This window comes from Carassius carassius, chromosome 18, assembly GCF_963082965.1.
Source record: "Carassius carassius chromosome 18, fCarCar2.1, whole genome shotgun sequence".
NCBI classification, from domain to species: domain Eukaryota; kingdom Metazoa; phylum Chordata; class Actinopteri; order Cypriniformes; family Cyprinidae; genus Carassius; species Carassius carassius.
Window position 1 is genome coordinate 31,842,697 of NC_081772.1, and position 14,568 is coordinate 31,857,264.

A 14,568-nucleotide genomic window follows, 5' to 3' on the forward strand; every position below is an offset into this window, starting at 1 on the left:
CATTCCAAATTGGAGGAAACAAATTCTTTAACACATCTTTTTTATTCAAAGTATTTTTACTATTTGATATTGTAATACATCCATAAAGCCAACAACTACAGACAAAAAAAAAAAGAAGTTATTTCACATGATGGATTTTTTTGTTGTCATTTTGTTTTCTTTAAAACGTCTGATCAGCATCAATAATGGCTGCAACTTTCTTCTTAAATTGGCTTTGATCCTAAATACACTAGAGTCTAATACTGTGTATATTTTAATGCATACACTTCATTGTGTTTTTTTTCCCGCTCCCATTTCCAGCAAATACAAATGTGAAACTGTCAGAAAAAATAGAGCTCTTCTCTTTTCTCCTCAGCAAAGGAATAATTCACAATCATTTACATAAAGCAAACCACGATAGCATGTAAAAGATTTCTAAATAAAGAGAAAATAGAATTTTCAAATACAATCAAAAATAACACTACTTAAATCCATCTCATACATAAAAATCTACAAAGCAGTGAAAATTTAGTCTAAACGGAGAATGGTAATGATTGTTTTGAGCTTTCAATAATGCAAGTAAACAATAAATACATATAATGTGCTTCATCCCTATAGACATATTTACACAAGTCTTTGGCTTATGGTCATCGTCTGCTACCAGAAATCAAAAGAACACATAATAAGCCAGCCATTAGTGAGGAACGCAGTCTTCTCGAGCAAAAGTCACACGCTCAAAACAATGTCCATTTACATGAGTACTACTATACACGGTTATTAACAGGAACAGTGATATAGACAAAGAAATAAAGAGCGTCTTCAGCATGCAACAGCTCGGGCTTACTGTTTCAAATGGCAGCACAAAATAATAAAAAAATTAAAAAAACATTCATATTAAAAAACATGACCTCATCCCGGTGGCCGGCACTTTAATTTCATGAAAGTCAACACAGATGCACAAATTGAGACATTTACAGGGCACTCACACCCCATGTCATATGTAAAATAAGCCGAGTGTGTGCTGCTGACACACACACACACACATGTCTGTATGAGATGACATCTCCATTATGACGTCTCGATGTACTCCAGAGCCAGATCACAGCAAAAGCGGTACTGTTCCTGCAGAGCGAGAGGGAAATGAGGAGCGTTACTCTCAAACAACACAACAAACGTCCAGACTGTGGCAATCATGAACTTTAAGCAGAGGCAAATATGAGCTTGACTGAAGCACAGGCATGAAGAGGATGTGGTGAAGCTGTTTGAGCCACGCCAGATTATCATGAAAAATATCCAGCCTAACATACAAACATGAATTTCTACATTAAAAAAGACTACAATAAATAAGGAAGAAAAAAATATATAGTACATATAAACTTTACAAAAATGTGGCCTTTATATGATGATTTGTTTGTTAGATTATTATTCAGTGTTATATGTTTGCATCTCTATTTGAATTTATTGTGAAATTTCAGTGCTTTACTCTGTTATAAAAGTCAACACATTCAAAAACTATTTTTTTCTAATCCTAATCTTTGAAATATCTCAGCATCCTTAAATCAGGATGAATTGACTTGAGATGCTGTGTTTTCAGAGAATGTATTTTCATTATATTACATGTGTCCTAAAGCAAGAAAAATCAGTTTGCCAGTGGAAGATATTTTCATGTTTCTCAAGTAAATGTATCTTGTTCTGAGGATGCTGGGATATTCAACAAGATAAAAATGCAATGAGGTACAAATACACTTTTTAAGGTGACATTAATGCACTATTATTACTCCAATAATTGATATTAATTTGTGTTCATTTTGCTCATGTTTTCACTGTAGTCTTAGGATGAGGGTTGAGTTTAAGGTTAGTTACTGTTTTCACTGCAGTAAGTGAATGTTACTTTGTGGCCTACAAATGAAGTGTTTCTCCAGTGATTTGCTCTGCCTGATGACAAAAGCAGAATGAGTGTAGATATTAGAGCATGAGGTGCCGTTCATACCGGGCTGTCCACCATATTGGGCTTGCTGTTTCTCAGACTCTTCACAGCATGAAAGACGTCAACAACATTCTGCCGCTTTATCATTTCACACACAATACTGATGGCACAGAACATCCCACTGCGGCCGCCTCCGTTCCTACAGAGACAGAGAGAGATGAAGAGACACACATGTGACATAATGTGTGTGTGTCTGTGTGTGTGTGAGACATCCTGTATCCAGACTAACATTACACACACACACTGTAGTGCAGGATCAGTTCTGCTGGAGGAACCCTGCTTTAGAGCACTGACAGATCTTTAGAGCCTCATGCTGCCAGAAGTTTGGCCACATGACTTTTTTCTTCACTACTAACACCTTACAGGTTTGCTCACTGTGGTTTCCCTTGTGAAAAAGAAGTGTGCTTAATTTTAGCAAATGTGCACTTGTGGTAAAAAGTGTACTTGCAGATAACATTAATCAAATAAAAATGCTTCTTAAATGTACACTTAGATGTCAGAGACACACACACACACACACACACACACACAAAATTAAAAAAAGTGCACTTTGTAATGGTCAAATGAAAAGCTTTACTTTAAAGTGTATTATAAATCAAGGTTTAATCATATTTTGTCATGCATTTATTTTGATGTTGACTAACATAATAAAGCATATGCAAAATACTTGATTAGAATTTTAACTTAAATATGCACTTAATTGCAATTTCATTACAAATGTGTAATACATATCAAAAACAAATGTTTTAAAAACAGAATTTAAAAGTTACAATTATCTAAAACATATTTAAAGTGTATTTTAGTTTATCATAAATGCTTGTCAGTACATTCAGCAGTAAAACTTCAATCATATTTCAAAGGCAAAAGAATGATGAAATGACATTTTAACATTTTTTTTAACTATAATACATTTTCATTTAATTTCTGTAATGTGTTCTTTTAAATGTATGCTGTACAAGGGTCAATGAAGCTTTAAAGGGATAGTTCACCCACAAAAGAAAAATAATGGCAAATAATAATAATAATAATAATAGATAAATAAATAAATAAATAAATACATAAAATAAAATAATAATAACGAACAGCAACTGATTGGTTAGCCAAATATCTTCTTTTGTGGTCAACAGAAGAAATAAATTCGTACAGTTTTGGAACAACTTCAGTAAATGATGACAGAATTTGTGGTTTGTAGCTTTGTGGTCTGACTTTCTGCCTGCCAACAGGTAACACTGTAGCTGCTGATTAATGCATGAACAGCTGCTTCTGTACTCACAGGCAGTGTATAATGGTGCGTCCATCGCCCTCCTCACATTCCTCCTGCCATTTGTCCACCTGCAGGATCAGCTTCAGGAACGAGCGCTTGGAGGCGGGTACTTCTCTATGACCCGCCCATCCCAGGTACTGGAACTGACGGACCATCAGGTAACCTTCCTGAGGCTTAGGACACACACACATCAATGTAACTACACAATTCTGCCCAAGACAGGTGTACAGCTCTGCAGATTTCAGAGATGTACGGAGAAACTCACCCTGGTCAGGTTGCATATCCTGAAAAGACGACTAATGACATCACAGTCCATAGAGCAGGATATGCAGTCCACCTGTACTGGACCGTATCTTAGCATCCCCTCTTCCGGCCAGTACTGAGGACAACCCTGTACACACCGATTACACACATCACAGTAAGCCTGGTGATGAATTAAGGGAATAGTCATGATGTGGATGAGTGTCTCTTCATGGGAACAGATTTGAAGAAATGTAGCATTGAATCAGTGTCTCATCAATGGATGCTCTGCAGTGAATGGGTGCCGTCAGAATGAGAGCGTAAACTAAAAACAACACAGTAATCCGAAACACACACAAAAAATTGTAAAGGTAAAATGTCTTACTGACAGTTCTGTTTCTTACAAACACACACTTGTTTGTCTTCTCCAGATGTTAACTGATGGACTGGAGTGCTGTGGATTATTGTGATGTTATTATCAGCTGTTAGGACTCTCATTCTGACGGCAACCATTCACTGCAGGGCATCCATTGATGAGACACTGATGCAATGCTACATTTCTACAAACCTGATGAAGAAACAAACTCGTCTACAATTTGGATGGCTTAAGGTTGAGCACATTTCTAGCAAAGTTTCATTCAGAAATTGAACCTGTCAAGAAACGTTCAGTTTGGCTCAACAAACTCAAGTCCACTGACTTCCCAAGCTAACCAACTGATCTTTCATGTCTTCACATTCCTTAAATACACAAACATTTTATTAAGAATGCTTGTAACTCTCTTCAGCTGTAATCTCACCTGAGCCAAATCGATCTCGTTTAGCATGACGATGGAGGTGCATCCATAATCATACACCAGCCTCCAGAAGTCCTTGACGGTGTTGGGTAAGGGATGCTGGGTCACGATGAACGCGGCCGGCTGTCTGTAGCTCTGCATAACATAGAACATAATGTACTTCCTGCAAACACTCTGCTTTGTGACAGTAACACACAACCAAGACGCAGATGGGATTTTTTCAGGATGGCCAATGTGTGAATGTGTATGATCATGCAAGGACCACAGTGAGCATTCGACATGAGAGAATGATATAAACCCGTGTCGTTTCCTGTGTGTGTGTGTGTGTGTTTCTTTGTCGATGTGTCAGTGTGATAAACGCTCATCTCTGTAAGTGATTAAATGCATTCATTTTTCTTTGCATGCTGTAGCAAACCCAGTATAGAGATGTTGAATGGAAAGTGCTGACATCCCACTAAAGCCATGAAACAAATCCAGTCTAACAGAGGCAGAACTGAATCATTACCTGGTATTCTTCTGACGGCTTGGTTAAAAAAAGTCCAAGAGTTTGTGAAGCGTACGAGGAAGCGATTTAAAAAGACCCACTAAATTCACAACTTTTTGAGTTTAGCTGTCAAACTAGCGGATTCTAGCTGTGCGATCACCATCTCCCAGGGTCAGAGGTCATCGACTGTGGGATGTCACTGACTGAACACGCTCTCAGATATATAGAAGATTGCGCACATTGAAAAACAGTGCACTACGTAAGATAGACACTACATAACTTACACAGACAGCCATGACAAATGAAGCACTAGGAGATGGATGCACATGTCTCTCACAGACTAAACAAATGCATTATCAAATTAGAAACTGAAAATTCACTCGCCCTCTTGCCATTCCAAACCTGCCTGGGTTTCTTTCTGCCGTGGAAGACAAATTTGAAGGAATCTTTAGGTGGCTAATTTCCATGAAATGAAATCATGCAGTGACCACGAGCTGGGATGCTCAAAAAACTACTAACTCTACTACTACTAACTACTAATAAGACTCAAGCTGCAATACTTCTGATGTCATATTCGTGCTTATTTGTGTTCAGTTAAAAGTGCACAAGTGTGTGGTATGGACTACTTTTGTGGGGGTTTCTTGTTCTTTTTTTGGAGCTTGACAGAAAGTAGTCACCTTTCACTTTTGTTGTATGGAAATATACACCTGTGTTAAACACCTCCAGATGTTTTACACAGATAGAAGGAAAAACCATCCAGATTTTGAATGACTTGAGGGTGAGAAATGATGGCAGAAATTTCAGGGTTTGGGTGAACGTGTCCGTTCATAAATGACAAAATCATCCCATTAAAGTAAGAGATTCACACTTACACTTACCTCGCCCTTTCCAATAATGTTACTAATATAGTTTAGACTTTATTAGTTTTGAAAACCCAAAGATGAAAGAAAGTTCAATTTTGGACCACATACAGCCATCAAGATGAATTCATTAAAGGGGTCATATGCGATTTCAAGTTTCCTTTCTCTTTTGATAGTTACAAGCTGATTGTGCATAGATAAGATCCCTGAAGTTGCAAAGACTAAAGTCTCCAAACCAAAGAGATATTCTTTATCAAAGTTAAGACTCCGTCATGCCCCCCTAAAACACCTTGTTCAAACATGCCCCCACATGTCTACGTCACTATGTGGAAATATTTGCATAATGCCGCCCAATGTTCACACAAAGAAAGAAGGCATGGTTTCAGTAACACAGTAAGTGTTGAAGCAGTCATGTCAGGGACATGTGTGTATCTAGGAGAAAGCAAAAGCACTTTATTTGGCCTTCCGAAAATAGATGCATCAAGGAATCTTTAGGATTACTTAAAGTTACAACAGAACAGCAACACATGAGGTCTTCTGAATCAGCTACTGTAAGTATGTTTTGTTATTAGTTTAAGTATTTGCCACTGATTGTTCAAATGCAAAGTTTTGTGCATCGTGTGTGTGTGCGTAAGAGAGAGAGAGAGAGAGAGAGAGAGAGAGAGAGAGAGAGACAGAGAGAGAGAGAGACAGAGAGAGAGAGACAGACATGATCACACAGCTGTCTTAACCGTCCATGTCTTGTGTGCTGCAAACACATACAAGCTTCATCACTGTGTCTGTCACAAGACTCTATTTCCTGTTTGTGCTTACTGCTGGTAAAACCAAGGACATTATTAACTGTCTTTACATTTATTTTGAAAGATGAAGCTCGCGGTTATGGAAAGGGGTGTTACATTTCCGACAAGTGCTTGTGGTGTTTGGTCAGTCACAATGCACAGGGTCAGCTGGCCAATCAGAGCAGACTGTGCTTGTCAGAAAGAGGGTCTTTGTAGAAAAGCATCATATTACTCCTATAATTACTCTACTGAAAAGAAGCTCATTGAATGCTTTATGATGTCAAGACAATAATTGTATTGCTGATCCACATGACACTAGCACCACGTTACAGAGCAATTGGGATAGGTTTAAAAGTGGCTCACGCTAACATCTGTCCCACACAAAGCAATTGCCACCTGGATTTGTCTCTAGCTTTCTGTAGCTCCGTTCCAAAATCCAGTGAGAGATCTCGCGGTCTACTATCAAAACTGACAGCTGAGCTCTAAAGCAGCATGGAAACTCACAAATGACTGATCTGAGATGCTGCACGTCGGTACTCAAATGAGGGACTGACTCAATAGAATTCACAGCATTAAATTAATTCATTTTTTTACACTGAACTGTTATCAATATCTTTACTACAACTTTTAGGCTTGGTAATACTAACAGAAACGGGTGTGTTCTGGGACTGGCTCTCAAACGTTGCCTCCGTCGGCAGCTCACTAGGTTTTGGAACAGAGAGTGTGTCTAACATAAGGACAAGACGAGGAAAAGAGTGAGAGTGAGGAAGCCATACTTACATCCATGAGCGCTGCATTGATGTAGTTACTGCTCTCTCCGTCGATGGTGATGAGGAAGGGCAGGCAACGGTCGGGCGGGAGGTTTTCCATGAAACGGTTCTTGTCGTGGTTTCGAGGAAGGAGTGCAATGCTGCAGTCTTCAGGCTGAGGCTGAGGAGTCACTGAGTTCAGCGTCTGGACAGGACAGGAGAGAGTGGACAATAGCAGGTGAGAATGGAAGCTAGTCCAGAAAAATCATCACTAATAGATTTAATCTTAACAAACACTCCCCATAAGTATTCAACTCCATCCATATTTGTGAATGACATCAGTGAACACTGTGTCATCGCAACAGTTAGAAACACAAAAATTCCTAAAACTAAGCCAAACGTCATAACCAAGCGTGACATGAAACATTTCTCAGTCAATCTTTCAACTTTTCACCAATTGCAATCTCTGAGGTTTGCAAAGCCCTTAAATCTTTAGATGTTTCGAAATCGGCAGGTCCTGATAATTTAGAACCTTACTTTTTAAAGCTAGCAGCTGATTTAATTGCCCCACCTCTGACTCATATTTTTAACCTATTACTTGACTTAAATGATATTCCACTTATATGGAAAAATCATATATCAATATATCAATCAAATTAAAGGTGTAGATCCCACACACCCAAATAATTAAAGGCCCATTTCCATTTTCAGTTTTGGCCAAAGTCCTCGAAACATTTGTCAACAATCAATTAAAAGCCTGTCTGATTTTCAATCTGGTTTCAGAAAACAACATAGCACAACTACGGCAGCCTTAAAGCTACTAAATGATTTTATTGAATCAGTTGATAACAAGAACCACTGTGCAGCCTTATTCATCGATCTATCAAAAGCATTTGATACGGTTGATCATACTTTACTGATACAACGACTTGTCAGTATTGGATTATCTAAACATACGATTGGTTGGTTTAAAACCTATCTTTCAAACAGAACTCAGTGTGTACAGGCAGGTTTTATCTCTGGTTCACTCAATGTCACTAAAGGTGTGCCACAGGGGTCAGTCCTTGGACCACTCCTATTTACTCTATGTATAAATAATATTGATCATAATGTTCAAAATTTAAATTTTCATTATTATGCTGATGATACAGTTATATATAGTTCAGCAGCCACACCCAATCTGGCTCTTTCTCAGTTACAGCTTGCATTTGATATTGTTCAGCGTAACTTATTTGAATTGAAACTAGTTTTAAATGTTGATAAACAAAATTCAGGTTGTTTTATAAATCAAAATCAATCCCCCATAATAATCTTCTGCCTATTACTATGTCCCAAGGTTCAGAAATTGAATTTGTGTCTCAGTATAGGTATCTGGGGATTTTAATTGATGACGCTCTCTCCTATGGCCCTCATGTTTAGCAACTGTTGAAAAAATTAAAGTGAAATTGGGTTTTTACTTCAGAATCAAATCTTGTCTTTCCTTTGAGGCAAAAAGAGGCTTGTTGCAGCCACTTTTATTTCTGTACTGGACTACGGTGATGTTATATATATGCATGCATCTTCACAGTGTTTACATGCTTTAGACACTGCTTATCATGGTGCACTGAGGTTCATAACAAATCTTAAAACCCTCACTCATCATTGTGTGTTGTATGCTTGGGTTGGCTGGTCTATGTTGTCCATTCAAAGACAAAAACACTAGTACCAGTGGTACGTACAGAGTTAGGGGAAAATACATTTAAATTTGCTGCTCCCTCTGCCTGGAATTGTTTGCAAAGTACATTGAAACTGAAGGAACTGGTTTCGTTAGAAACTTTTAAAGTAGTTTTAAATGATTTGGAGAATGAAACATTGGGTTGTAGATGTTTTAGCTAGTTATGTATTGATATTAGATGGATTTGCTTGTGTGTGTGTATATGTGTATGTATTGTTGGATGTTATTTGTTACACTCAAACGTGCTGTGTCTGTCAGTCTTGGCCAGGAAGCTCTTGTAAAAGAGATTCTTAATCTCAATGTGCTTCTTTCCTGGTAAAATAAAGGTTATAGATCTTTTGTTGTTAATGTCAAAGACCGTGTGCCCAATCCAATCTAAACAGGCTGTATGACACACTTGCATCCTCAAAAACTATGAACAAAAATATAACCCAGATGTTACATAAGGGTTGATACAGTGATGCTTTAAATTATCTGTTTTGTGTTGTCAATAGGTTGCTGCATATTGCCGCCATCTTGGATTTCTGGTTTAGCGAGTGTGGGCTATACGCCATTGCATTACCTTAAATATATATGTTTACAGGATTTATAAGATCACTTAAAATGCAAAATTATATTTAATCTGAAAAACATTAAATCTAGTAATCTACAGTCGTGGCCAAAAGTTTTGAAAATAGCAATTTGCATTTACTCCAGAATTTTATGAAGAGTGATCAGATGAATTGCATAGTCCTTCTTTGCCATGAAAATTAACTTAATCCCAAAAAAACCTTTCCACTGCATTTCATTGCTGTCATTAAAGGACCTGCTGAGATCATTTCAGTAATCGTCTTGTTAACTCAGGTGAGAATGTTGACGAGCACAAGGCCGGAGATCATTATGTCAGGCTGATTGGGATAGAATGGCAGACTTGACATGTTAAAAGGAGGGTGATGTTTGAAATCATTGTTCTTCCATTGTTAACCATGGTGACTTGCAAAGAAACGCGTGCAGCCATCATTGCGTTTCATAAAAATGGCTTCACAGGCAAGGATATTGTGGCTACTGAGATTGCACCTAAATCAACAATTTATAGGATCATCAAGAACTTCAAGTAAAGAGGTTCAATTCTTGTAAAGAAGGCTTCAGGGCGTCCAAGAAAGTCCAGCAAGCGCCAGGATCGTCTCCTAAAGAGGATTCAGCTGCGGGATCGGAGTGCCACCAGTGCAGAGCTTGCTCAGGAATGGCAGCAGGCAGGTGTGAGCGCATCTGCACGCACAGTGAGGACAAGACTTTTGGAAGATGGCCTGGTGTCAAGAAGGGCAGCAAAGAAGCCACTTCTCTCCAAAAAAACATCAGGGACAGATTGATCTTCTGCAGAAAGTATAGTGAATGGACTGCTGAGGACTGGGGCAAAGTCATATTCTCAGATGAAGCCCCTTTCCGATTGTTTGGGGCATCTGGAAAAAGGCTTGTCCGGAGAAGAAAAGGTGAGTGCTACCATCAGCCCTGTGTCATGCCAACAGTAAAGCATCCTGACACCATTCATGTGTGGGGTTGCTTCTCATCCAAGGGAGTAGGCTCACTCACAATTCTGCCCAAAAACACAGCCATGAATAAAGAATGGTACCAAAACACCCTCCAACAGCAACTTCTTCCAACAATCCAACAACAGTTTGGTGAAGAACAATTCATTTTCCAGCACAATGGATAAGGCAAAAGTGATAACTAAGTGGCTGGGGACCAGAATGTTGAAATTTTGGGTCCATGGCCTGGAAACTCCCCAGATCTTAATCCCATTGAGAACTTGTGGTCAATCCTCAAGAGGCGGGTGGACAAACAAAAACCCACTAATTCTGACAAACTCCAAGAAGTGATTATGAAAGAATGGGTTGCTATCAGTCAGGATTTGGCCCAGAAGTTGATTGAGAGCATGCCCAGTCGAATTGCAGAGGTCCTGAAAAAGAAGGGCCAACACTGCAAATACTGACTCTTTGCATAAATGTCATGTAATTGTCGATAAAAGCCTTTGAAACGTATGAAGTGCTTGTAATTATATTTCAGTACATCACAGAAACAACTGAAACAAAGATCTAAAAGCAGTTTAGCAGCAAACTTTTTGAAAACTAATATTTATGTAATTCTCAAAACTTTTGGCCACGACTGTAGTAATCTAGGAGTAAGCATGCCCACACTTGCGTCGCCAAATCTCTCCGATGCCATCTTGAGCACCTAGCCAATTTTGGCTACAAAGAACATACCAGTTAAACCAGCAAAACCACCAAGAAGTGTTTAGAAAGTAGAGGTGTTGTGCCTATGCAGTTCATAGTGATATTAACAAAATCATGTTTGATTATAAGCAGATATTTGTTTAATTTGGTGATGTCAATGTAAAATCTGGGTCCTGAAGGAAAGCCAGCAGAAAAGCACAGCCATAAGTATCAATAAACAGAATTTGTCATGTACCTGGAATTCATCTTTGAGGTGAGAGGAATTGCTCTGAGAGTCAATGCGGATCATGTCGTAGTACGCGGCTTTGAACTCGCAGACGGGAATCGCCGTCTCGCCACACAAACACGCCTCCAGGATGGCATCGTGGATGAAAATATACTGCTCCTGAGAGCCAGAGGAAACATGGGGTTGTGTTGTCAGTGCATGTGCTTTCATTTTTGACAACCTTACATGTGTAACCCTCAGATTAAATAATATATATATATATATATATATATATATATATATATATATTTTTTTTTTTTTTTTTTTTTAAATGAGCTCTGAATGGATCATAGCAGCGAGGCAGAAACACATGCTTTTCTATTGTTATTGCCGTAAATTCTGCAGAAATGCAACAGTGGCCCTTAGTGGTCTCATTCTTCTAGATGATTTATAGAGGTCAGTGCAGATGGACTTCAAGGTACAGTACTGGCATGTTTTTTGCATACTTCATTAAATGAAATTGTGTAACCTTGAAAGCCTAAACAAAATATGAATTAACATTATGAATTGTATAACCAGTGGCTTCCTAAAAATACATTTAGTAGGGAGAAAAAAAGAGGACCATAATCAGTATCATGATTGAAGCATGCAAACACACCTCTGTCTGAACCATGTTGATTCGTCTGGAGCGCAGAGCTTTGACACAGTTGTAGATGTCCACCACTCCTTCTCTCTCTGCCATGTCCAGCATTATGTCAATCACGATGTAACATCCTGTGCGGCCGGCTCCCGCACTGACACGGACAGAGCAGAGGAGAAAACCATCACCTATCTCGTATCGATTTCATCATTGGTCAAACAAGAGCATGTGTCTGTGAGCAGAGGCTCACTCTTTTATAAACACTACTACTCTCAAAAATTGTTCAAAAATAGGGTTCAAAAATAGAGTTTAAAGACATTCTTTTGATTAAGAACAAAGCACTTGTGTCAGGATAACAGTGTGAGACATCACTGGACACTTCTAACACTGGTTAATGCATGCAAACTGTCTAAAGCAGTGGTTCTGTCTTTTGTCTGAAATTGAACTGAAAGACAAATACAATAATGTACACCTCCTCATAAAGCTGAAATACATAGTGTTAAAGTCTAGATAGTTGAATAAGGTTTACTTCAATTTCTTTGTTAAAATTATATACATAATTCATGGAATAATTGAAAAAGATTATTTAGTTTCTAGTCGTGCTGTCACAATACCACTAAAATGTCACAATTCTCGGCACCAATTCTGATACCATAGAAAAAACTACTGGAAATATTTCACTATTTTATTTAACTGATTAAAAATAAAAATCTTAAATAATAAAAAAAAGACATGTGTTAGCAAATTATTAATGCTAATAATAAGTAAATAATACAGCAAACAATATTTTCCAAATAAGTACAATAGAAGTGAAATCAAGTATTTAAATATTGAAATGAAGAATAAAGAAATACATCACATATAAAAGAGCGGAGACTGTATTTATTATTATTAGTTAGCTGTCATTCATTTGTTTTCTTTATCTGGTTAATACTGTTGAAGCAGATCTTTTCGTCTGCATTCACACTGCATGTTATATTTTGACATGCACAGTTTTTTTTCCCATCTGTTGCTATGATTATCACTTTTGCTGTTTGACTGAACAGCAGCACAGTGCCATGAAAACAAAGAGAATTGCAATCAAAGACTGTTGAAAGGGAAAGAAAGCGGCATCATGGGATTTTTTTGCATGCAGCAATGCAGATGAGACCACATCCTGTTCTTGGGGCATGAACGACAAGCATCGTGGTGTTGTAAAGGGGTAAAATAGTTTCTGACAGATTTAAATGAGCTGAGAATCAGAAGTACAAAAGAGTCATAAGAGCTGCTGTGACTGGCCAAAGGTGTCAGATGTGGACGATGGCAACATGAAGTGTGAGCTTGATAAAATAACACAACCAACCACAAGACCATTCGCATATGCAGATGAGCGGTGGTAAGACCTTAAGAACAGGAAATGATGTCATAAACCAATGACAATGCATTCTCCTCTACAACATGAAAATGTGTCTCAACAGAGACAGACCTCCAGTGTCGGGAGTTGTGGATATAAAACTTCGAGCTGTGGATCTGTGGTTTCTTCTGATGCTGGACTGTTCATTAAAATGAAAATTTCCTGCTAATGTGCTCCTCCTCTCAGGCCATCCAAGATTAGGATGAGTTTGTTTCTTCATCAGATTTGTAGAAATGTAGCACTGCATCAGTGTCTCATCAATGGATGCTCTGCAGTGAATGGGTGCCGCCAAAATGAGTCCAATCAGCTGATAAAAACATCACAATAATCCACAGCACTCCAGTCCATCAGTTAACATCTTGTGAAGCTACAAGCTGTGTGTTTGTAAGAAACAGATGCATTGTTAAAATGTTTTAAATATAAACCATTGCTTCTGTCACTTGATCTGTCCACATTTCTCTCCTGATTCAGACACAATGACTTTTTTTGCTGGAGAAAGCAATATTATGAATTATGAACTTGGAAGCCACTGTTTACAGTTAAAACTGTAAATTGGATGTTGATGGATTTGTTTCTTCCAAACACATAGCTTTTCACTTGACAAGACTACTGTGCAGTTTTTATCAGCTGCTTGGACTCTTATTCTGATGGCACCCATTCACTGCAGAGCATCCATTGATGAGACACTGATGCAATGCTACATTTCTCCAAATCTGATGAAGACACAAACTCATCCTAATCTTGGATGACCTTGTGGGGAGGAGTACATTTCCAGCTAATTTTAATTTTTGAGCTCTGAAATCCTGCTCTTGTCTTCAAACCAGTACAGAGCAATTGTGACGGTTCATTAGCAATATTTTTCAGTAGCCACTTTTACATGTAAAAACTGTCAAATTGAATTTTCAGTCATTCACACCTGCTATGGATTTCTATATTGAATTCATTTTGCTACTATTAACACTCCACCAGATGTCATTCACTGCAAATGATCTTTGAAAGTGAAAGTGACTAGACATACATCCAAGGATGGTGACCCATACTCAGAATTCGTGCTCTACATTTAACCCATCCAAAGTGCACACACACGCACGCATGCACACACGCGCGCAATTACGGACACACACACACACACACACGGAGCAGTGGGCAGCCATTTATGCTGCGGCGCCCGGGGAGCAGTTGGGGGGGTTCGGTGCCTTGCTCAAGGGCACCTAAGTCGTGGTATTGCTGGCCCAAGACTCGAACCCACAACCTTAGGGTTAGGAATCAA

General features: G+C 38.5%; 1 protein-coding gene across 15 annotated transcripts in view; it reads right to left on the reverse strand.

The window, feature by feature from the left end:
* Window positions 1–22: 22 nt before the first annotated feature.
* LOC132092800 (receptor-type tyrosine-protein phosphatase kappa-like) overlaps window positions 23–14,568 on the reverse strand; it is a 182,710-nt gene continuing 168,164 nt past the window's right edge. For 11 of the 15 annotated variants that reach the window (XM_059499209.1, XM_059499204.1, XM_059499211.1 and 8 more), the window contains 8 exons: window positions 11,924–12,059; window positions 11,296–11,445; window positions 7,168–7,341; window positions 4,268–4,399; window positions 3,496–3,621; window positions 3,240–3,403; window positions 1,970–2,105; window positions 24–1,101 (listed from right to left, as the gene is read on the reverse strand). In XM_059499209.1, coding sequence (XP_059355192.1) covers window positions 1,048–1,101; window positions 1,970–2,105; window positions 3,240–3,403; window positions 3,496–3,621; window positions 4,268–4,399; window positions 7,168–7,341; window positions 11,296–11,445; window positions 11,924–12,059 — 1,072 coding nt within the window. In that variant the 3' untranslated portion in view covers window positions 24–1,047. Of the gene's footprint in view, window positions 1,102–1,969; window positions 2,106–3,239; window positions 3,404–3,495; window positions 3,622–4,267; window positions 4,400–7,167; window positions 7,342–11,295; window positions 11,446–11,923; window positions 12,060–14,568 lie in introns of all 15 variants that reach the window. The other 4 variants (XM_059499203.1, XM_059499202.1, XM_059499201.1 and 1 more) reach the window with 2 other exon arrangements.